The sequence below is a fragment of the Dendrobates tinctorius genome, unplaced genomic scaffold (assembly GCF_039654945.1).
Source record: "Dendrobates tinctorius isolate UK_male_01 unplaced genomic scaffold, ASM3965494v1 ptg000074l, whole genome shotgun sequence".
Taxonomy (NCBI): Eukaryota; Metazoa; Chordata; class Amphibia; order Anura; family Dendrobatidae; genus Dendrobates; species Dendrobates tinctorius.
The window spans coordinates 18062695-18086044 of record NW_027361742.1 but is presented as its reverse complement, the minus strand read 5'-3'; the positions used below and the strand labels follow the sequence as shown (position 1 = coordinate 18086044).

The window sequence follows — 23350 nt, the reverse complement described above, 5'->3', positions numbered from 1 at the left end:
CTGCCCGGCGTGCCCGCCCCTTCCTTGTAGCGCCGCCTCCTAGCGGACAGCGGCGCCTGCGATCGGCGCACCCTATCTTTAGCATAGGGTGCGCCGATCGTGCGCAGGCCGTGCGCTAGTTGCGCTTTGACCTGCGCTGCGCACTTTTGACGGTGCGCCGTGCGCGCCAAAATCAAACTTTTCGGATTTTGGCGCGCACGGCGCACCGTCAAAAGTGCGCAGTGCAGGTCAAAGCGCAACTAGCGCACGGCCTGTGCACGATCGGCGCACCCTATGCTAAAGATAGGGTGCGCCGATCGCAGGCGCCGCTGTCCGCTAGGAGGCGGCGCTACAAGGAAGGGGCGGGCACGCCGGGCAGAGAGCCGGATCGGGGGCGGAGCTACCCCCGGCCGTGCGCGCGCTGAAAATGCGCTAGTGTGAAACCGGCCTAACTTTATTAATAAACACCTGTACTGTAACACCCGTTAATACTTCACTCAACAATACACACGTTTAAATAAAGAGATTATGAAACAGGTATTGTGAACCAAAAGAATTTTTATTAACAAACATAACAATAAGAGGTAATTTGAAAAATAAATAACTAAAAAAAAAAAAAGGGGTTTTACTTTTGGGATCTGCGGGAGGGAATTACACTGTGGACCTGGGGGGTGTCGGGCTGTGAAGGTAGGCTAGGAGTAGTTGGGGAAGTTGTTACAGGGGAAGTGGCAGTCAATTGGAGGATTGGGTCAGAAACATTAGCAGAGGACACATTAGGAGTGGAAGTGAAAACAACTTCCTGGACATGTTCAGTCTGAAGTACGCATTCGTTTCCCATAGACAGTAATGAGTTTTTTTATGCACTCATCCGCATATTTGATGGATTTTTGACACCTCAAAAAATGCAACATGTTGCGTTCGCCGCGCCGCACACCACGAATCAACGCATGCGTACGAATCCGCATGCAAACGCATGTCCCTGCGTACAACATGTTAAAGATAGGTACACATGACGCATGCGGATCTATGTTGATCAAACGCTGAGCACAGATACGCAAATGTGAAGCCAGCCTGTCCTATTTTACCTCTTCTAATACTAAACCTTACCCAAATACTAAATTTCCCTATCTCTATGCCTTGTCATGAAAACTTACACAATGCATGAACATCAGTAGATTATTTAAATCATTAATGTACAGTAAAACAGTTACACTTCATTTGTACAACTGTACAACGTACCCGGGTTCATAAAGAGGGTATGCAGAGGGATACTGGGCACAAGCTAGTCTCCAGCACATCCCCTACAGATACATATCTTTAAATTCTCGCTCATTTTTTTTCTTTGCTGATGAAGTTTTATTACATGCTTTTTCTAAAGCTTATAAAGGAATAAAAAAGAATTAATCATTCTGTACAGTTACAAGGTTAATTGTGATGAGCTACTTTAACCCCTTTCTGCCATTAGACGTACTATCCCGTCCATGTGCCCTGGGACTTAATCCCCAAGGACGGGATAGTACGTCTAATGCGATCAGCGGCGCCCACGTTGTGAGCGCCGCTGATCGCGGCCGGGTGTCAGCTGATTATCACAGCTGACACCCGGCACAATGTGTCAGGGGCGGTCACGGACCGCCCCCGACACGTTAACCCCTTGTACACCGCGATCAAACACGATCACGGTGTACCGGGAGTTAAAGGGAAGCATCGGCAGGGAGGGGGCTCCCTCCATGCTTCCCTGAGCCCCCCTCGGCAGCGCAATGTGCAGCGCTGCTGCCGGGGGCTCTTTCCCTACAGTCCCCCGGATCCAAGATGGCGAAGGGGGCCTTCGGGGGCCTGTAGGGAGCTGACTTCCTCACTGCCTGCAAAGCGCAGGCATGAGGAAGTCTGCAGAACTGCCTATGACAGATTGCTGATCTGTCACAGTGATCTGTGATGTGACAGATCAGCGATCTGTCACAGGACAGTGATGTCCCACCTGGGACTATGTAATAAAGTAAAAAAAAAAAAAAAAAAAAAAAAAAAGTGTAAAAATAATTTTAAAAAAATCGCTAAATAAATTAGAAAAAAAAAAAAAAATATTCCCCAATAAATTCATTTTTTGAAAATAAAAAAAACAAAAACAATAATAGTACACATATTTGGTATCGCCGCGTCCGTAGCGACCCGCCCTATAAAAATGTCCCATTAGTTAACCCCTTTAGCGAACCCCTTAAAAAATAAAAATAAAAACCGAAGCAAAAAATAATGATTTATTATCATACCACCGAACAAAAAGTGCAATAACACGCGATCAAAAAGACTCATATAAATATCCATGGTACCGCTGAAAACGTCATCTTGTCCTGCAAAAAACGAGCCACCATACAGCAGCATCCGCAAAAAAATAAAAAAGTTATAGCTCGCAGAATAAAGCGATGCAAAAATAATTATTTTTGATATAAAATTGTTTTCATTGCAAAAAACCGACAAAACATAAAAAACGACCTAAATGAGGTATCGCTGTAACCATACCGATGCGAAGAATAAAACCGCTTTATCAATTTTACCGCACGCGGAACGGTGTAAACGCACCACCCCAAAAGAAATTCATGAAACGCTGGTTTTTGTTCATTCTGCGTCCCAAAAATCGGAATAAAAAGCGATCAAAAAATGTCACGTGCCCAAAAATGGTACCGATAAAAACGTCAACTCGTCCTGCAAAGAATAAGACCTCACATGACTCGGTGGGTCAAAATACGGAAAAATAATAGCTCTCAATATGTGGTGATGCAAAAACTATTTTTACAATAAAAAGCGTCTTTTAGCGTGCGACAGTCGCCAAACATGAAAACCGCCATAAATAGTAAATCAAACCCCCCGTTATCACCCCCTTAGTAAGGGAAAAATAATAAAATTAAAAAAAGTATTTATTTCCATTTTCCCGTTAGGGTTAGGGCTAGGGCTAGGGTTAGAGCTAGGGTTAGGGCTCAGATTAGGGTTAGGGGTGTGTTGGGGTTAGGGTTGGAGTTATAATTGGGGGGTTTCCACTGTTTGGGCACATCAGGTGCTCTCCAAATGCAACATGGTGTCTGATCTCCATTTCAGCCAATTCTGCGTTGAAAAAGTCAAATGGTGCTCCTTCCCTTCCAAGCTCTGCCATGCGCCCAAACAGTGTTTTATCCCCACATATAGGGTATCAGCATACTCAGGACAAATTGCAAAACAACTTTTGGGGTCCAATTTCTCCTGTTACCCTTAGGAAAATAAAAAATTGGGGGCAAAAATATCATTTTTGTGGAAAAAAATGATTTTTTTATTTTCATGCCCAGGCGTATAAACTTCTGTGAAGCACTTGGGGGTTCAAAGTGCTCACCACACATCTAGATAAATTCCATGGGGGGTCTAGTTTCCAAAATGGGGTCACTTGTGGGGAGTTTCTATAGTTTAGGTACATCAGGGGCTCTCCAAACGCACATGACACCCGCAGACCAATCCATCAAAGTCTGCATTCCAAACCGTCACTACTTCCCTTCCGAGCCCCGACATGTGCACATACAGTAGTTTTCTCCCACATATGAGGTATCAGCGTACTCAGGACAAATTGGACAACAACTTTTGGGGTCCAATTTCTCCTGTTACCCTTGGGAAAATAAAAAAATTGGAGACTAATTGATCATGTTTGTGGAAAAAATACGATTTTTTTATTTTCATGCCTGGGCATTATATACTTCTGTGAAGCCCTTGGGGGTTCAAAGTTCTCACCACACATCTAGATAAGTTCCTTCGGGGGTCTAGTTTCCAAAATGGGGTCATTTGTGGGGGGGTTTCCACTGTTTAGGTACATTAGGGGCTCTCCAAAGGCAACATGACACCCGCAGACCATTCCATCAAAGTCTGCATTCCAAAACGTCAATACTTCCCTTCCGAGCCCCGACGTGTGCCCATACAGTAGTTTTCTCCCACATATGGGGTGTCAGCGTACTCAGGACAAATTGGACAACAACTTTTGGGGTCCAATTTATCCTGTTACCCTTGGGAAAATAAAAAAAATGGGTACTAAAAGATGATGTTTGTTGAAAAAATACGATATTTTTATTTTCACGCCCGGTCGTTATAAACTTCTGTGAAGCACTGGGGGGTTCAAAGTGCTCACCACACATCTAGATAAGATAAGTTCCTTAGGGGGTTTAGTTTCAAAAATGGGGTCACTTGTGGGTGGTTTCCACTGTTTAGGTACATCAGGGGCTCTCCAAAAGCAACATGACACCCGCAGACCATTCCATCAAAGTCTGCATTCCAAAACGTCACTAATTCCCTTCTGAGGCCCGACGTGTGTCCATACAGTAGTTTTCTCCCACATATGAGGTATCAGCGTACTCAGGACAAATTGAACAACAACTTTTGGTGTCCAATTTCTCCTTGTACCCTTGGGAAAATGAAAAAATTGGTGACTAAAAGATCATGTTTGTGGGAAAAATACGATTTTTGTATTTTCACGCACGGGCGTTATAAACTTCTGTGAAGCACTGGGGGGTTCAAAGTGCTCACCACACATCTAGATAAGTTCCTTGGGGGGTCTAGTTTCCAAAATGGTGTCATTTATGGGGGGTTTCTACTGTTTTGGTACATCAGGGGCTTTCCAAACGCGACATGGTGTCCGATCTCAATTCCAGCCAAAAACGTCAAATGGCTCTGCTTCCCTTCCGAGCTCTGCCATGCGCCCAAATAGTGGTTTACCCCCACATGTGGGGTATCAGCGCACTCAGGACAAATTGCACAATATCTTTTAGGGTCCTGTTACCCTTGGAAAAATAAGAATTGAAGGTGAAAAGATCATTTTTGTGGAAAAAATATGATTTTTTAATTGTACGGCTGTATGTTATAAACTTCTGTGAAGCCCTTGTGGGTTCAAAGTTCTCACCACACATCTAGATAAGTTCCTTGGGGGGTCTAGTTTCCAAAATGGTGTCATTTGTGGGGGGTTTCTACTGTTTTGGTACATCAGGGGCTTTCCAAACGCGACATGGTGTCCGATCTCAATTCCAGCCAAAAACGTCAAATGGCGCTGCTTCCCTTCCGAGCTCTGCCATGCGCCCAAATAGTCATTTACACCCACATATGGGGTATCAGTGTACTCAGGACAAATTGCACAATAACTTTTAGAGACCTATTGCCCTTGGAAAAATAAAAATTGGGGGTGAAAAGATCATTTTTGTGGAAAAAATATGATTTTTTAATTGTACCGCTGTACGTTATAAACTTCTGTGAAGCCCTTGTGGGTTCAAAGTTCTCACCACATATCTAGATAAGTTCCTTGGGGGGTCTAGTTTCCAAAATGGGGTCACTTGGGGGGGGTTCCACTGTTTAGGTACATCAGGGGCTCTCCAAACACGACATGGCGTCCGATTTGAATTCCAGCCAATTTTGCATTGAAAAAGTCAAATGGCGCTCTTTCCCTGCTGAGGTCTGCCATGCACCGAAACAGTGGTTCCCTCCACATATCAGGTATCAGCGTACTCAAGACAAATTGCACAATAACTTTTGCAGTCCAATTTCTCCTGTTACCCTTGGTAAATTAAAAAAAATTGAACCTGAAGTATTTTTTTTAGTGAAAAAAAGTTAAATGTTCATTTTTTTTTAAATATTCAAAAAATTCCTGTGACGCACCTAAAGGGTTAATAAACTTCTTGAATGTGGTTTTGAGCACCTTAAGGGGTGCAGTTTTTAGAATGGTGTCACTTTTGGGTATTTTCTGTCATATAGATCCTTCAAAGTGGCTTCAAATGTGATGTGGTCCGTAAAAATAAAATGGTGTTGCAAAAATGAGAAATCGCTGGTCAACTTTTAACCCTTATAACTTCCTAACAAAAAAAAATTTTGGTTTCAAAATTGTGCTGATGTAAAGTAAACATGTGGGAAATGTTACTTATTCAGTTTTTTGTGTGCTATATCTCTGTGATTTAAGGGCATAAAAATTAAAAGTTGGAAAATTGCGAAATTTTCAAAATTTTCGCCAAATTTCCGTTTTTTTCACAAATAAACGCAAGTTATTTGAATGAAATTTTACCACTAACATGAAGTACAATATGTCATGAGAAAACAATGTCAGAATCACCGGGATCCATGGAAGCGTTTCAGAGTTATTACCTCATAAAGGGACAGTGGTCAGAATTGTAAAAATTGGCCTGGTCATTAACGTGCAAACCACCCTTGGGGCTTAAGGGGTTAAAATTCAACTGCTTGCATTTATAGCTCTAGAGATGTACTAAACTGTTCTAAATTGTTGTTTTTTTATTGCCTTGCATTACAAGTTCTCTCAAAAATGAAATAAATAATTATAATGCTTGTGGTTTGGTATATATCTAAAAGCAATATTTCACTGAGATGTTGAAGGAGCTATTTTTACACACCTGTCACTAGGTCTAATGTGCCCAGTATATTTCTTCTGCTCCACCAATTATTCAATCTTGTTTCAAGAACCATATGCTTCTACAGATAAGGTCCATTTTATTTAGTGTGCCCAATAAACTAATTTTTGTGGTATTTGCTAAAAGAGTATTGCTCACAGTGTAATTATGCAGACCACCCTAAATACACACCCCAGAGTATCCTGTGAGCCTTGCTCCCTTGGTAAAGACCATAAAAATTAGCTTATACTAACTAAAAATGCGCATGTCTCTGAAACCATGTGGTGGATTTTATAAAAATACTAGGAGCAGGAATAAGGCTTATGTGGCGCCCCTGAGGCTCAATCGCCACAGAGTTACTGCACCTTCTCCTAAGGTGTAGTGCCCCACCATCCAGGTAAGGTGGGAGCTCCTTTCCACACTCCAACACTCGCATCCCACACAACAGGGTAGTTCTACAAAACCACATTGCGGCTCAGTGCTTAGAGAGTAGCAGAGCACCTCTGGTGGTTCACTGCTGGGAACACTGGATGTGCTGGGAGGTGGGTGGAGTTGAGATATATAAAAAAGTGGAAAGTGTAGGACTAGGGGTGCAGTCTAACAGAAGGTCAGCGAGGAAGGAAGCCACTCAGGAGGAGTGGGGATCCCTGGAAGAAGGGATGGAGGAAGGAGTGCTGCAGCTGCCCCAGTGATCTGAGCCAGCTGGCACGGGAAAGGAACAGAAGGAGAAAGACGTAGAACTGCAACCTAAACTTCCATAAGAGAGAGAAGGATCAGTGCGGAACGAAGGAGTAGGAGAACAGAGAGGAGACGTGGGTTGGAAGAGGAACCCTGCCTATAGGTTCTCAGTGCAAGGCCGGGGCCCAGTCCCCGAGGTTGTATGGACACTTATCGTTCTGCAGCAGACACCGGTGGAGTAATTGGCTGTAAATGCACTACTCTCAACTAATACTTGGTGCACAACAGCAATTGAATAGAGAGCCAGGACTCCGGAGAAAGGAGTCCCCGAGAGAGGCTACAGCTGTCTGCCATATGAGTAGAATTGTTAGGAACATCTGACAGGAGGAACTCCAGAGTACCACGGTACTGGAGATCTTCACACCTTAAGGCGCAATAGACGAGTCGTTCAGGAAAGGTACATTTTGGCGGAGTGTTGGAGAGGAGCTTTCCATCTGGCCTGGAGGACACAGCCCAGAGGCAGGCACCCTTGTGTACCGCAGACTGTGAGTAAAGCTTTGGAACTGCAAGCCTCGGTGTCCTCCATTCATTCCCGCGCAAACCCACTCAGCACCGCTACATCTGGGTACCATCTTTTACACTGCCTGCGCCTTTCCACAACCATTACAACTACACTGCCCTGGGACATCAGCCCTGCCTGTGGAGGGCTATACCATCACTGCTGCATCCTACCATCTGTCCCAGAGGATCTGTCTGCAGCGTCGGCTTAACACCTCCCTTGCCGAGCACCACAGGTGGCGTCACAAACTATTCCATTCCATTAACTACATATACATTCCGCCATTGACTTGGGCGCCCAGGGCCACGGTCCAGGTCACTGCTGCTGTGACACGTTCCCCTGACACTGGCCCGGTACCGAGTACCCCGCAGCCCTGGGAGGCGACCCACTTGTTTTAACATATTTGCAAACAGTTATGTTTGTCTTTAATATGCTGAAGTGTTTTAAAGAAAAGAATGATCTGAAAAGGGAAAAAAAGAGTTCACAGAAAGACTCCCCACCGACATGTCCCTACCTGCCTTGGCTTAATTGACATTTCTCTTTTATACACAAATGGAGACATGTTAATGAAACCAAGTAGGAGGGTCACAGATAAGGACAAAGCTGTCAATCAAGTGGAGTAGCCAGACTCTTCTGCCCATTTCTGGTTCACTTTCAGGTTACGTTTTCTCTGAAACACTGCTGCAGAATAAAATACTGTTTTATATTACTAGTGAACTTGTATTTGTTCCATGCTGCCCTTGGATGTGACAGGTTGCCGTTTTAAATTACAAATCTGCAATGAGAAACTATCACTTTGAAAGCAGATTTGAATATGTGTTATAGTAAAAATCATATGCATGTTTTTCTCAATATCTAACATGAAATCAGAATAAACCTTTCCCGTTTTAGGTCAGTTAGGATTACCATAATTATTATTTGTCAAATGCCAGAATAATGAGAGAGATAATGTTTTAAGCATTTTTATTATTTATTGCAAAGTCAAAAGCTTACATACATTAAGATTACCACACTGTGCCCTTAGGTTACCATCGCGGACGCAGCGTGGCTTACCAGACAACGCTCCCACATAGTCGAACAATAATGACGACGTGTAGGCTTCCCAGGTGATCGTGGACCCACTGGACCACAGAGGGGGACACGGGCCTACCCAGACTAGGGAAGGATAGCAACCGGGGTCCATGGCATCTGAGCTAGTGGACAAGATGGTCATATGCAGAACTAAAAGACACCACACAACTTCAGGTATGAAGAAACATAAAGTTTACTTAAATGAAGCAAAAGACATCTAGACACCAGGTTCCCGATTACACACATCAAGAATGGAACCTTTTATAGGTTGACAGACGAAGCAGGAAGTCATCACGGGTTGACGCAGTCCAGGGACATCTGGCACGGGCATCCTAGTAGGACCTCTCTCTCAGCCCACAGGAGAGGCACAGGCACAGCAGAACATCAGACACTGACCTCGGGCAGACTTCAGAAGATGGCTAGGGTCATCATGGGTTGATTCAGTCCAGAGTTGTCTGGCATGGGCATACTAGGATGGCCTCTCTCTCAGGCGTAGCACAGCTGGAGAACATCAAACACTGACCTCGGACAGTCTTCTGATAATGGCAGGAGCCATCACGGGTAAGACCCCAGGGAACAGGCAGGACATCGGAACATAAGCAAGACGCGGATAGTACAGGTCCAGGAACATTGGGACTACAGCACCGGGCATCAGCTGGTCAGATCCAGCGCTCACTGGCAGGGCCGTCACCGGGAAATAGAGCTGGAGACTCCCGAGAACTACAGAGGAGGAATCCATCCAGGAACATGAACGGGACCGACTCAAGAGCACAGGCTGGACCACCAGGACCACGGACTGGACATCTGAACATCAGACTCAGGCAGGACATCAGGACACAGGTGGAACATCAGGACACAGGCTGTACATCGGAACATTGGACACAAACAAGACATCAGGACACAGGCAGGACATAAGGACATCTGGTCACTGGCTGGACATCAGGATGTTAGGCGTCGCGTTCCTGTCGCACAGCAGGAATCCCGAGCCTTGCCTTCGGTGGTCTCCGATTCCTCTTCGGCCGCAGAGGAGGCTGCTCAGCAGACTCGTCGATCCCGGCGCTCTGCTCAGACTAGCACTGTGGGTTTGGTTGCTGCTGCCACCTCTGGTCCAGCTAGAGCAACGCATGCTGGTCAGCAGCGAGCTACTCCAGGGACTAAGTCCTCCTTTCAGTCCTCTGAGCATGCTCGTGGGACGAACTCCCATTGGCGATCGGAAGTCACATGCTCAGGTCCTTCTTCAGCTTGGATTGGACCATCAGGAAGGTCCCAGAAGAACGCTGCTATAAAAGGGTCGCATGGCTGCTCGGCCATGCACTAGTATAGACTGCATTATCAGACTATGGGGAGTGAGTGTAGTATGCATGTATGAATGTCTCTGGTGAATGACTCAATAAGAAACCCCTATCCTTGGTACGCATGTGTTGTGCAACCTAGCCTGTTAAGCGCCCAGGCTTAGGTGTAGGTAGAGGCAGAGTCTGAGACTGGCATCAGTATCCACCGGTGGCTCTACACGCCACGGTGCACTTGCTCGACACTCCACAATAGTCAGCGTCTATAGTGGCATCCGCAGGTGCGACGCCGCACGCTCAGAAGGTCTAGAGGGACTCTGACCCCGTGTACTTGGGGCAGAGTTCTGTGACCGCATTCTGTGCGCTCCATTGCCGAGCTCTGTGAGCTTAAACAGGCTCTGGCATTTATGTTCTGCGGTAGTGCGGCTCTGTGAGGTAACAGAGTTCGCCTTATACACACCGGGTGATGTTAACCCGCGTGTTCTTCCTTTATACCGCCATAAAGCATCTGCCATTACTGAGCAGCAGTTACCATCTCTGCACTGTGGACCCGGGGCTACGAACGCACCTTATACCTTCTTTATTATTTGGTGTGTTCCGCCAGCCCGTAACACAGGACATCTGGTCACAAGCTGGACATCAGGACATCTGGTCACAGGCTGGACACCAGGACATCTGGTCACAGGCTGGACATCAGGACATCTGGTCACAGGAAGGACATCAGGACATCTGGTCACAGGAAGGACATCACGACATCTGGTCACAGGCAGAACATCAGGTCACAGGCTGGACATCAGGACATCTGGTCACAGGCTGGACATCAGGACATCTGGTCACAGGCAGGACATCAGGACATCTGATCACAGGCAGGACATCTGGACACAGACTGGACATCAGGACACCGGCGTGGCAGCCCAGGTTATCAGCTGGGACACGGACGGCACAGAACCAGGAACAGTGTGGCAGCTCAGATCATTGACAGAGACATGAACAGCGCAGGTCCAGGTACACTGGCATGGCAGCTCAGGTCATCGGCAGAGACACGTACGGCACAGGACCATAAACACTGGCATGGCAGCTCAAGTCTTCAGCTGAGACGGAACAGGATCAGGCAGCGGTAGAGCTCCGGGAATCAGACAGCGGTCACCAGACACCGGACGCCATCTAGGCATGAGGCAGCGATCGTCAGGTTCCACAATATGGTCGTCAGGCTTCGGGCATCGGACCTATGTAGGAACTAAAGCGTGATGGTGCAAGCACCGCCGGGTTGGACTGGTGCTGGACTGAGTTAGCACCGCATAGCAGGCTAAGTACTGCATAGTAAACGCTCAGCAAAAACACTGGACTCCACCTTTAAAAGATGAACCCAGGTTACTTCTCAGTCACTGGGTACAGGGTTCCAGACACAGAGGGACTCCAGGAACATAATACAGAGGACACAGTTCAGACAGGGTCAGGTACAGCAACAGATACAGGGTCAAGGGTTCAGGCCTGGATATGCAGCTTCCAGGGAAGGTGGAAAAGCAAGACACAAGCAGAAATGGATCTGGGTACTCAGCCCCCAGAGCAGGTGGAAAAACAGGCATCAGCTCCCCTAGAACCACACGAAGACAGAACAGGAGCTGAACACCGAACACACAAGGCAAAACTCAGAAACTTTAGCGAAGCTCCCCTGCCCCCACATGGCATGGGGAACTTTATATAGGAGCTGCCCCTCAGTGACAGGCTGGGGACAGCAATTCAAGCACACACCCATTCCTCATAAAAGCAGGGGAGGTGTGGCCGCGTGCACCCTAAGCACAGCCAGAAACAAATCAGCATAGCAAAGGACACCTGGCAGCGACTGCAGGCCTGGACACAAGTGGCATGTCATGCACAACTGCAGAGGACCTTGCAACCCGCGGGTAGCTTCCACAGTGGCAGCCAGGGACCGCACATGCGGGTGGTCATGCAGCGCAGCGGAGACACTCATGCATGTATGACTACGCAGCGGAGCTGGGAACTGAGCAGCATCCATACAGGTAACTGACAAAAGCATTCCAGCTCATTATGGGGAAAGGAGCGAAAGGGTAAAAGGCCTGTTTCACACTTCCATTTTTGACCATCAGTCAAAATCCGCCGTTTTTTAAAAAAAACGGATTCGCCATTTTATTTTGGCGGATCCGTTGTTTTCCCCATTGAGTTGCATTACCGGCGGATCTTGACGGATGGCCATCCGTTGGATCCGTTTTTTTGCGGATCCGCCAAATTTTTTGCGTCCGCCGACATGCCTGGACGGACCATGCAACTTTTTTTTGCTGCAGGATCAGCATTTTATAGTGCGCATGGCTGGAGAAAGGAAGTCAGCTGGAAATTTAACCCTGAAATCCTCTCTCTCTCTCTCTCTCTCCTCCCTGGGCTGCGGTTCCTTTAAAGTTCTTCATTGAACGGATCCGTCAAAAAAACGGTCCGCTGCCACCCGTTCACATCAGTTAGCAACGGATCCGGTTTCCGCCATTTTGGCGGATTTTAACTGACACAAAAAAACTGATGTGTTAAACAGGCCTTAAGCAGAGATATGCAGAGTAAAGCCGGTTAAGCAGAGTACAAACACAGTGGCATTACACCTTAAATAATTCTGGACTGCCCATATGATGATGTCATGAGTGTTTGGAAGTTTCTGATACATACATACTTAGTGTGCACACACCCTAACAGGAATGAACAATCAAATAGTCAGAAGATGGTGAATTTGGTCTCAGAAACATGTTTCAAGGCACTAAAGCCTGTTCTGTCCCATCATATAATTGCTGTCTAGAAAGTTTAGTCATTTTTTTATGTCTCTGTTATTACAGACATTGCATATTTTTGTGTGTTTTAATCCTTCCTATATTTTATATCGCAAGGTTGTAAGGTAACAAGCACCATCTGCTGGCGGTTTAATGTATAGATTCTAGTTTAATTTGCAATGTATTATGGGAAGTTCCTAGGGCATTGTGGGATTGTTCCTGTTGCACAGTGGTCTTATTATGACACTGAAAAAGCACGCCAACAAGCATCCCTGGATGCGGAAAAAGCACGCCAACAAGAATGCCTGGAAGAAGAGAAAGCGCGCCTTGAAGCGACATTACAGAAGCTTGCTATTGAAAAAGAATCAGCAGCTGCCATAGCGGAAACAGAAGCCTTAGAAGCTGCCGTATATTCTGGCGCAGCAGTGTGCTAGGCCTACAGCAAATTACTCATGATCCATTGCAACGTACTGCAGAGTACGTCCATCAACATTCCAAATCGAATGACAATCCAGACCCACAACCGAAGACAGAGCATTTTGTCAACAAGTCAAGCCAACGAGATTATTCGGACCTCCAGAAAGCCAATTATCGGTTTCCCGGCTGCAAGCAAGTAAATACACATTGGGATGAGACTGACTACAATAATCTTTCTGCAGAACAGAAGATCCAGAATCTGTCCACTCTTAAAGAGACTCCCTTCGCTTTTGAAAGGTACTACTGCAGTTGGACCCAATCAGAGACATCTAACAGGTATGACCGCACAGCACACATCTACTCTGAAACACACCATCAGCTGGTATTAGCACCAATCAAGCCACAATTGACTTTGCCAAGTTCCTTTTGCGCAATGTGAGTTGGTCACTAAGGGACTTGTAAAGTTCAGCGATTACGCTAAAAGCTATAGAGCTTGGCGAGCCTCCTTCAAAAATGCCATAAGAGACATAAGGCTCTCATGTAGTGAAGAAGTGGATCTCCTGGTAAAATGCCTAGGAATTGAGTCTGCTGAAAACGCAAGGAGAATCAGAAACATTAATATAAATTATCCAGATGTCGGCCTCAAAAGAATTTGGAATAGACTTGATGAATGCTACGGCACTGTAAAGGTTATAGAAAGTGCCTTGTTTAAAAGAATAGAAGACTTTCCTAGAATAGCAAACAAGGACTATTCAATGCTCAGAGAATTAACTGACTTGTTAATGTAGTTGTGTGTAGCAAAAGCAGAAGGAGATCTTGTGGGGTTGACATACCTTGACACCGCTAGAGGTGTGAACCTCATAGTTCAAAAACTCCCATGCAACCTGCAAGACAAGTGGGTTACATATGGTTCTAGGTATACACAGACTTGCAATGTACCATTTCCTCCATTCAATGTGTTTGTAGATTTTGTTTCAGAACAAGAAAAAATTAGAAATGATCCTAGCTTTGATTTCACACTGTCCTGTGCTAATACCTCTGCTAGTAAACCTCATAGAACTGTAGAGGTCCACAAAACTAACGTTTCCTCCACAGGTTCAGTTCACAAAGAGTTCAGCTCCTGACAAGGAGAAGGCAAATCCAAGGATCCAAGCAGACAGTGTCCCTTACACAAGAAGCCACTTTCCTTAAGTGCAGAGCTTTCAGAGAAAAGTCTTTGGAAGAACAGAAGGCCTTCCGTAAGGAGAACCACATCTGCTACAAATGCTGCTCTTCAACATCCCACTTCGCCAGGGACTGTGAGGTTAGTTCAAAGTGTGCCGAATGTGAGAGCACTGAACATAATTCTGTTCTACACCCTGGACCACTAGGAGAGACTCTGCCCCAAGTCTAAGAGCATAGCGGGGAGCTCAAGGACTCAAATACTGACACTCCAACAAAGTGTAAAGAAATTTGAGGAAATCTCATGGGAGACATGTCCTGCTCTAAAATTTCCCTAGTGAGAGTTTACCCAGCAGACAAAAAGGACAAAGCCATCAAAGTGTACGTGACTTTAGATGATCAGAGTAACAGGTCATTAGCCAAGTCTGACTTCTTTTGATAGCTTTAACGTCAGAGGACCCAGTGCCCCCTACTCTTTAAAAACTTGTGCTGGTATAGTAGAGACAGCTGGTAGGAGAGCAACAGGCTACGTAGTCGAGTCTATAGATGGCCAAATGTGTCTGCCCTTACCAACCATACTGGAATGTAATCAGATTCCTGACAATAGGTCAGAGATACCTACGCCTGAAGTGGCATCCCATCATCCTCATCTGAAGAAAATAGATCGCCTGATTCCCAGCCTTGACCCAGAGGCTCAAATAGTCTTGCTCCTTGGGAGATATATTCTACGAGTCCACAAGGTAAGACAGCATATCAATGGCTCTCACAATGCTCCATATGCCCTGAGACTCGACCTTGGGTGGGTCACTGTAGGAGAGGATTGTTTAGGAGAAGTACACAAACCGACAATGGTCAACAACATGCATACCAGTACGCTCGAGAATGGAAGTCCATCTCTCCCATCAACCATGTGAAAATCACGGCTTCATAAAGGAATTGCCACACAGCACTTCAGCACCAAGTATCTTGGCAAGTCATGCCTATGATGATTGCATCCAGAATTGCGACCAAGATCACCTTGGGTGTACGGTCTTCCACAAGACAAAAGAAGATAATTGTACAGCAATGTCATTTGAAGATAGACTGTTCCTAGAGATGATGGAGCAAGGAATGGTGCAGGACAAAACTAAGAGCTGGATTGCACCTCTACCCTTCAAGCCTCAAAGACAACGCTTGCCTAACAACAGAGAAAAAGTTTGCAAATGATTTGTCTCCCTCTGGCACAGCTTCCGTAATAAACCAGAGATGAATGATCATTTTTAACCTTCATGGAGAAGAAATGTAAGAACAGTCATGCTGATTTAGCACCTACACTTCAAGACTCTGAAGACCACTGGCACCATGGTAAACACATGCACACAGCTCTCGAGCTAGAGCAGTTGAAGAATGTAATTATCCAAGCTGTACAGAGGGAAAACTACACCAAAGAAATCGACTGTGTAACCAACCAAAGACCAATACCAAAAGATAGTGTTCTGATGAAATTCGAAGCAGCAAGAGAACTGCAACTCTCACTCTCTTCCAACTTGGATATTAATGGCATAGAAAAAATCAGATTACACACGGACCACAAGTGTGACTTGCGAGAAATACGCACCGGTGTCTTTTAACAAAAGCCTTCATTTTGCGATACAGTAAAATCACACTGACATGTTTAATAAAGAATAGAATAGATATAGACACATAGAATACATATATATATACTGTACACACACATGTCGTTGAGACACATATATATATATTTCATAGAGTTCTACATAGCAGAATAACCGCTAAATCAATTGCCAGCTTCTATAAAATCAATACGAAACCCGACATGAAATGACACATGGTTTACATACGGTAAACCATTTCATTTCATTTAGTTTTTATATGTCTTTGACTAATAATTAGATTAGGATTTGTGTGTAAAATTTGTGACATGTAGAGGTTAAATTAAGGGGTTAATTCATTGAAAATAATTGTGTGGGCTCCAGCAGTAATTTCTCCGTCAGAGAGGGAAAGCCAGTGAATGAGGGCAGATTTTAATAGCCTAGAGAGGGACCATTGTTTTCGCCCCCCCCCCCCCCCCGGCTAAAAAAAATCTGCCCCCAGCCACCCCAGAAAAGGCGCATCTATAAAATGCACCTGTTCGGGCACTTAGCCTCTCTATTCCCGTTGCCTTTAGCGTTGACTAATGGGTTAATAATAATGGGTTAATGTCACCTTGCTATTGAAAGGTGACATTAAGCCGGGTTAATAATGGAGACCTGACTGAATGGCGGAGAGGTGTGTATACTGTTGGTTTTTTATTTTTTGTTTTTTTACAGGACAAGGGATTCTTTTGGATTAGCAGATTAATAAATGTGGTCAAAAACATGGTGTGATTATTTCATTAAGATAATTTTTAATTAATGTGTGTGTGTCTTTTTGTAACCCTTTACTATTCTAGGGTTAATAATGGACAGGTGTCTTATTGAAAAACTGGATAAATAATATACCGTAATAAAAATCAGAATGATGGCATAGTAATACCATGGCGCATTTCACAAAAACCCCTGAAAAAGAATGTGGTGCTTTGTTTGTTTTTTTTCAGCAGGGTTATGGATTTTTTAATATCAATAATAACATAGCAAGCAGCATGATTTTTCCCACCAAATATGCCCGTGCTCCTATGGAAACCTGACAGGACCTAATTTACATCAACGTAATCTCTTCAAAACATCTTTCATGTCTCTGATATGAAGACACGATACACAAGAGCTCAGTTTAGCTTTAAATTAATGAATAATTAATCAATTTCAGGCATTTACAAAGCAAATTTATACTTCCCATGCAATGTCTAGATGATAACTCTGTGTCCCAATGTTTGGAGAACCAAACTAATTATTGCTCATTTATCTTAACAGATGAATACAGGATCAAACCAGTTGAAGAAGTCAAGTACATGAAAAATGGAGAAGAGGAAGAGCAGAAAATTGTGCAAAAGAACCAAGAAAATTTGGTAGACATTTATTGATAGTTATCCGCATTTATTGCTGGTTGTCCACTGATTGGTATGCGCCTACATCATTTCTAACGGACACATGATATTATCTCTGAACGTTATGTTTAGCCCCTTCCTGTCACCGGCAATTTCCATTTTTGCATTTACATTTTTTCCACCTCTTCTTCCAAGATTCATAACTTTATTTCTTTGTCAACATGAACATTTAAGGCTTGTGCTTTTGATTTATTCAATTCAAATTATCACACAGCAGACTGGAAAACAGGAAGAAAAATTCCATGTGCAGTAATATTAAGAAAAAATGCAATTTTTTGGGAATTGTTTTTATGGCATACATTGTGTAGTAAAAATGACCTGGCAATATAATATTTCTCATCCGTAGAATCATGACGATACCAGACGTGTCCAGATTTTTGTTATTTTAGTGGTGAAAAAAAGATGGAAATTTGTAAAGAAAAAAAATATTTTTAATTTTTTTGTGGGGTATTTACCAGTCATGTTAATTATGTTTATATTTTGATAGATCTGATTTTTCTGGATGCAACGATACCAGATATGTGTCTATTTTTTTTTTTTATTTTTAGTATGGGAAGCAGTGCAATTTGAAATTTTATGTTTTTCTTTAACTTTGTTTTTCTGGTTTTTACTGTATTTGTTTGTCTCCTTAAGGACATATTGTATTGATACATATAGCAAAACTAATGGTCTCTTTGAAGCCCAACTATAGGCCTTGTTTCAATGGACCGCCCTGATGACAGGCACGAATGTCTTCAACAGACCACCGCTTGTCATAGCAACCCATCAGTGCTGACGGACACATAGAATAATACGCCAGCACGCTGTTAATGATGATGTCAGAGATAGACCGTGACATATAACAAGTTCATAGTTGTGCGCGGAGCTCTGCTCCACCTGTGCCTGTTAGAAGCAGGTCATGTCTGTGTGTCACAGCCATTATCTGCCAGGTATGGCGCACCAACATTCTACTGCAAAAATGGCAGGATAATTAATGTGCTGTTTGGCTGCCAGGAATCCTGAAGGAATACATTGGACACATTGCTTGCATATGGGTAATTCCTGGCAGCATAGTACAGTGACAGCTGGGATTTAAGTTGCCATAATGGAATACTAACTTCTATATAGGTGAAGTTTGTACATGTGCTTAGGTGCTCAGGGGTCTTTGTCCTTTATTCATGCATTATGTCTGTGGGGTTCTCGCAGTTTTCTGCCTCCACATACTCCATTTCTAATGTTGTTCGTTTTGATAGCGACTCTACCTCAAACCATCCTCATCCCCTCTGTTTCTCTGGAGTCTGAGGCATTTTTCTTTAATAAGATATATTACAAAGTTTATTTGTAGATACTTTATTGATTTATGGAAAAAGTATGTACAGATTCATTTTGCCAGGGGCGTGGGGTCAGGTGATGTATTTGTACATGCTACTTAGGATGTTCGGAGATCTCAGCCTTGCCCTTTACTGATTCTTCAAAGCCTGTCAAGAATTAGACTTTGAGGCCAAGAAAGCTCCATACTGGGTGAAGATGTGTTAGATCCAGTAGCATTGGTCAGAAAATAAGGATGGACGGCATGTGTGCCCCACACTGTGACCGGCACGAGCGCTGACATTTATGTCTGGGTTACGTGGCATTTGCACAATGTGTCTGAGATAAGTGCGGTGTTTGAGAAGCCTTTCTACAGGCGGAGCGATGACAGTAGCTCCAGCGCCTCTGTCACATCAGGATGAGCATCAAGACAAGTTGTATTTATAAGCCAATATTTGCTGTGCGATGCTGGGTGGGTTTCCGAGGACACACTTCGTCACGTTATTTCAGCAACTAACACAACTTAAGTCAGTGATGACAAGATAAAATGGAGAAATTATAATATCTGTGATGCTGAAAATGGAGGTGAAGATGCTCTTTTTCATCCTCTCCCTTGCGCTATACCACTTTGGTCTCAATCCATTGAGTGGTGTTTTGTTTGGAAGTCATAAAGACGGCAGCGTTGGAGTAAGATGCTCCTAATACTTTAGGAGACGTGTGCCTCTTATTTAATTTGACTTGTTTCACAGCTGCTGTTCGCTTTCTCCAGAAATGTTAATCCAACTAGGGGTTGCTGTAAATAAGGATGAATCTGTCAGGAGGGCATTGCCATGCCCTGTCCCACCCAAGCACAGCACACTTTGGAGAGAGAAGCTGACAGGGAATGGAGTAGCTGACAGGGAATGGACTAAGCACAAAGCAAACTAATGTCTCCAGCCGTATCAGATTAAAACTTTACTGTTTTATCGTAAGAGCTTAGAAAGTTCCAGGTACATTTCAAGGGCGGCTGTTGTGAATTCGCTTTCTGGCCTACCTCTGGTTACTGCTGAAGGTGGAGGAGCTGGTCAGGTTGACGGAGGGGTTGCAAGTTCTCTTTCTGGGCTCCCTCTGGTGGTTACTAGAGGAAATGGAGCTGATCTGATTAACAGAGGCTTGCCACCTGATAATGATGATGACGATTGGAGATCTGGGGTTTCTGACTGGATTTAAGACAGCTGACTCCCTCTCTCCCTGCCGGTGATTTTTTCCTGCCTCCTGAGGTCTTAGCTTCCAGCTCAGTCCCTGCATGCTCAGCTAAGTGTTCTTTTTCTATTCTGTTCACATTTGATCTGGTTTTGTCTATTTCAGTTTAGTGTGGGTCAGCCAGCTCCGGCTGGGGCTGTGCTGAATCACCATCCATATGTTACTGCTTGTGCCAGTTTGTTTTTCTCCCTTATTAAATTGGCCTCTTTTTGCTCTGCTTTCAGAATATACCAGAGTGCTGATATAGTGGGCGAAGTCATGCGACTTCAGTATTTTTGCATCAGACGTGTTGGACCTTTTTGCAAGGTTTCTTGCATGATTGCAGACAGTGTCTTTCCTTTCCTGTCCTGTCTAGTCAGTGTGGGCCCCATTGTTTGCTCAGTCTATTTTCCTACCTGCGTTTGTGTTTTCATCTTGTCTCACCAACAATATATGGTTGGGGGGCTATCTATTCCTTTGAGGTCTGCTCTGGGGCAGTTTAGATTTCCCCTTTCTTGCTTTAGGCTTAGTTAGCTCTCCGGCTGTGCTGAGGCATCTAGGATCATCGTAAGCACGCTCCACGGCTACTGCTAGTTGTGTGGATAGGATCAGGGGTCTGCAATCCGCTTAGTTACCAACCTCTCTGGTTTTCTGTGGCTTAGCTTGGGCTTGCTCTCCTCCTCGGTGACCCAATCATAACAGGCGGTGTCAAGAATTCAACCAACGCGTTTCAGACATGGCAGTGTCCTTAATCATGGTATAGTTTCAATGTTAAAAATGTGACTTAAATAGGGAAACCATCTAAAACACACCAAGAATAAGTGGGAGGAACGAAAGAGAAGCCAGTCAGACTGCTGACCATGGAATGGATAAACTACACCTGAAATCATTAAAGGGTTATTTTCAAGTTTAAAGGGGTTTTCCAGAGCTACTCAAATTTCTTCTTATGATCCTAAGAGTTTACAGGAGGTAATTGCTAACTACCTGACTGTTATGACCGGCGTCGAGCTCTGCTGGCTCATAGGATCATGGACCGCTCCTGCCATCACTTCTGCAGCTTCCTGTGACATCACGTCAACAGATTACCGGGAGGGGGCAGATTACCGGGAGAGGGCAGATTACAGGGAGAGGGTAGATTACAGTGAGAGGACAGATTACAGGGAGAGGGCAGATTACAGGGAGAGGACAGATTACAGGGAGAGAGGAGATTACAGGGAGAGGACAGATTACAGGGAGAGGACAGATTGCAGGGAGAAGACAGATTACAGGGAGAGGGCAGATTACAGGAAGATGGCAGATAACAGGGAGAGGGCAGATAACAGGGAGAGGGCAGATTACAGGAAGACAGCAGATTACAGGGAGAGGGTAGATTACAAGGAGACAGGAGATTACAGGGAGAGGGCAGATTACTGGGAGAGGGTAGATTACAGTGAGAAGACAGATTACAGGGAGACGACAGATTACAGGGAGAGGACAGATTACAGGGAGAGGGTAGATTACAGGGAGAGGAGAGATTACAGGGAGAGGACAGATTACAGGGAGAGGACAGATTACAGGGAGAGGGCAGATTACAGGAAGATGGCAGATTACAGGGAGAAGGTAGATTACAGGGAGAGAGGAGATTACAGGGAGAGGGTAGATTACAGGGAGAGGACAGATTACAGGGAGAGGGCAGATTACATGGAGAGGGTAGATTACAGGCAGAGGGCAGATTACATGGAGAGGGAAGATTACATTGAGAGGGCAGAAGTTAGATTGGGGCATTTCTCCAACAAAAATGCATTCATGCAAGCATTCTCTAACATGAAGCTTGTGGCACTACCCTGGGTTTGTCACATGGCTGATGCAATATATGTTTGAACACATAGTAGAGCATATAACATTATAGAGAACATTAACATGGCATCAGCACAGTCTTGCACGTCTGAGCCCCCAGTAAACCAGGATTCTGATGTATGCATGAAGGGGCCATAGTTTATAATATTGCAGACAGAGCAAACGTGCTCTCTGCTGCGCATAATTGCACCTCTGGTGGTGGACACTCATACATAGTAGATGGCGTCTCTCGCTTTCAGTAGGTGTAGATGCCCGAAAATGATGCACATTAGAGCGCACGTTTGCTTTGTTGGCAATATTAAAATCTATGGCCTCGTGCGGCAATACATCAGAATCCTATTTTATGGGGGGTTCAGACTCAAACTCAGACAGGGCCACTGAACAGGTACCAAAATGCAATGTGAAAGCCCCCTAACCCTCTTACACATCAGAATATGGCTGTTTTTAAGTTTTAATAGAGATATAGTATATTATGCCCTTTGCAGTCCAATATCTCATCATAATACACAATTCTTCCTGCTTTGGGGGTGGCTGTGGCCCCTTTACCTCTTGACCAATGATATGTCCGCCCCTGCTTCCTCATTACGTCTATTTGGACTATGTGGAGGGTTTTCTCTGAATGTAACTGTCAGTTTCTCTCTTCTCGCACAAGATGGCACTGTGGTAATGATACATGGATATTAAGCAGAATTTATAAACTATGGGCGAATTTGTATTTCATCAAATTGTGGGTGTGCATGTGTACAGAGCTATATTGAACAGGTTATATTTATTGTGGGAATTGCAAAACTTGTAGAAAACACACATAGAAGCCACGTCAGATGACTTTGCTTCCGCTTTTAGACCAGAATAAGAAAAGAAAAAAACAGGAGCAAAATCTGAAGACATACAGCTATGTTGTAATTGCACACGCTGTGTTGTGTGCTAAGCTAGCAAATGCTAAAAAAGATATTATTGGATATTATTGGAGTTTTGCACAAAAACATTTGCGAAAATGATACTTTAATACATATTTGTCCCATAAAAAAATGAAATGTTGGGGACATAAGCCCTTCTAGTTCACTGTCCAGTACAGTTTAAGGTGCAGTTATTTATATATATATATATATATATATATATATATATATATATATATATAGCTCCTTAGCTGGGTCTTTATTCATTACTAGCTGAAGAGCCCGGTGTTGCCTGGGCATAGTAACCAACTGTGGTTAGTTATAACAAATTATGATTGTATTGCACATAAAAACCGTGCATCTAATCCTATCCTGTGTGATACTGACTGCTGAGCCGTGTATCTAATCCTATTCTGTGTGATACTGTGTGCTGAGCTGTGTATCTAATCCTATCCTGTGTGATACTGTCTGCTGAGCCGTGTATCTATTCCTATCCTGTGTGATACTGACTGCTGAGCTGTGTATCTAATCCTATCCTGTTTGATACTGGGCTCCCCCTGCAGTCTGTGTCAGAGGGTGGTCTGTGTTGGCACGGTAATAATGATAAGAATAATAGGCTTCAGTTACCACAACTGTCTACAAAGAAAACTGTTGCTGATAGCAACCAATCACAGCTCATTTCTCATCTTTTATACAGCTCTAGGACAGCGTGGTGAGTTTTGAGTGGCGACTTTTGTGTTTCGACTTTTATGTGGCGAGGTTGGTGTATGCGTGGTGAAA

General features: G+C 44.3%; 1 protein-coding gene across 2 annotated transcripts in view; it reads left to right on the top strand.

Annotated features, from left to right (window-relative positions):
- CUNH1orf21 (chromosome unknown C1orf21 homolog) overlaps positions 1-23350 on the top strand; it is a 194998-nt gene that overhangs the window by 149374 nt on the left and 22274 nt on the right. For both annotated transcript variants that reach the window (XM_073582905.1, XM_073582906.1), the window contains exon 3: positions 17197-17291. In XM_073582905.1, the coding sequence (XP_073439006.1) occupies positions 17197-17291 (95 nt within the window). The remainder of the gene's footprint in view (positions 1-17196; positions 17292-23350) is intronic.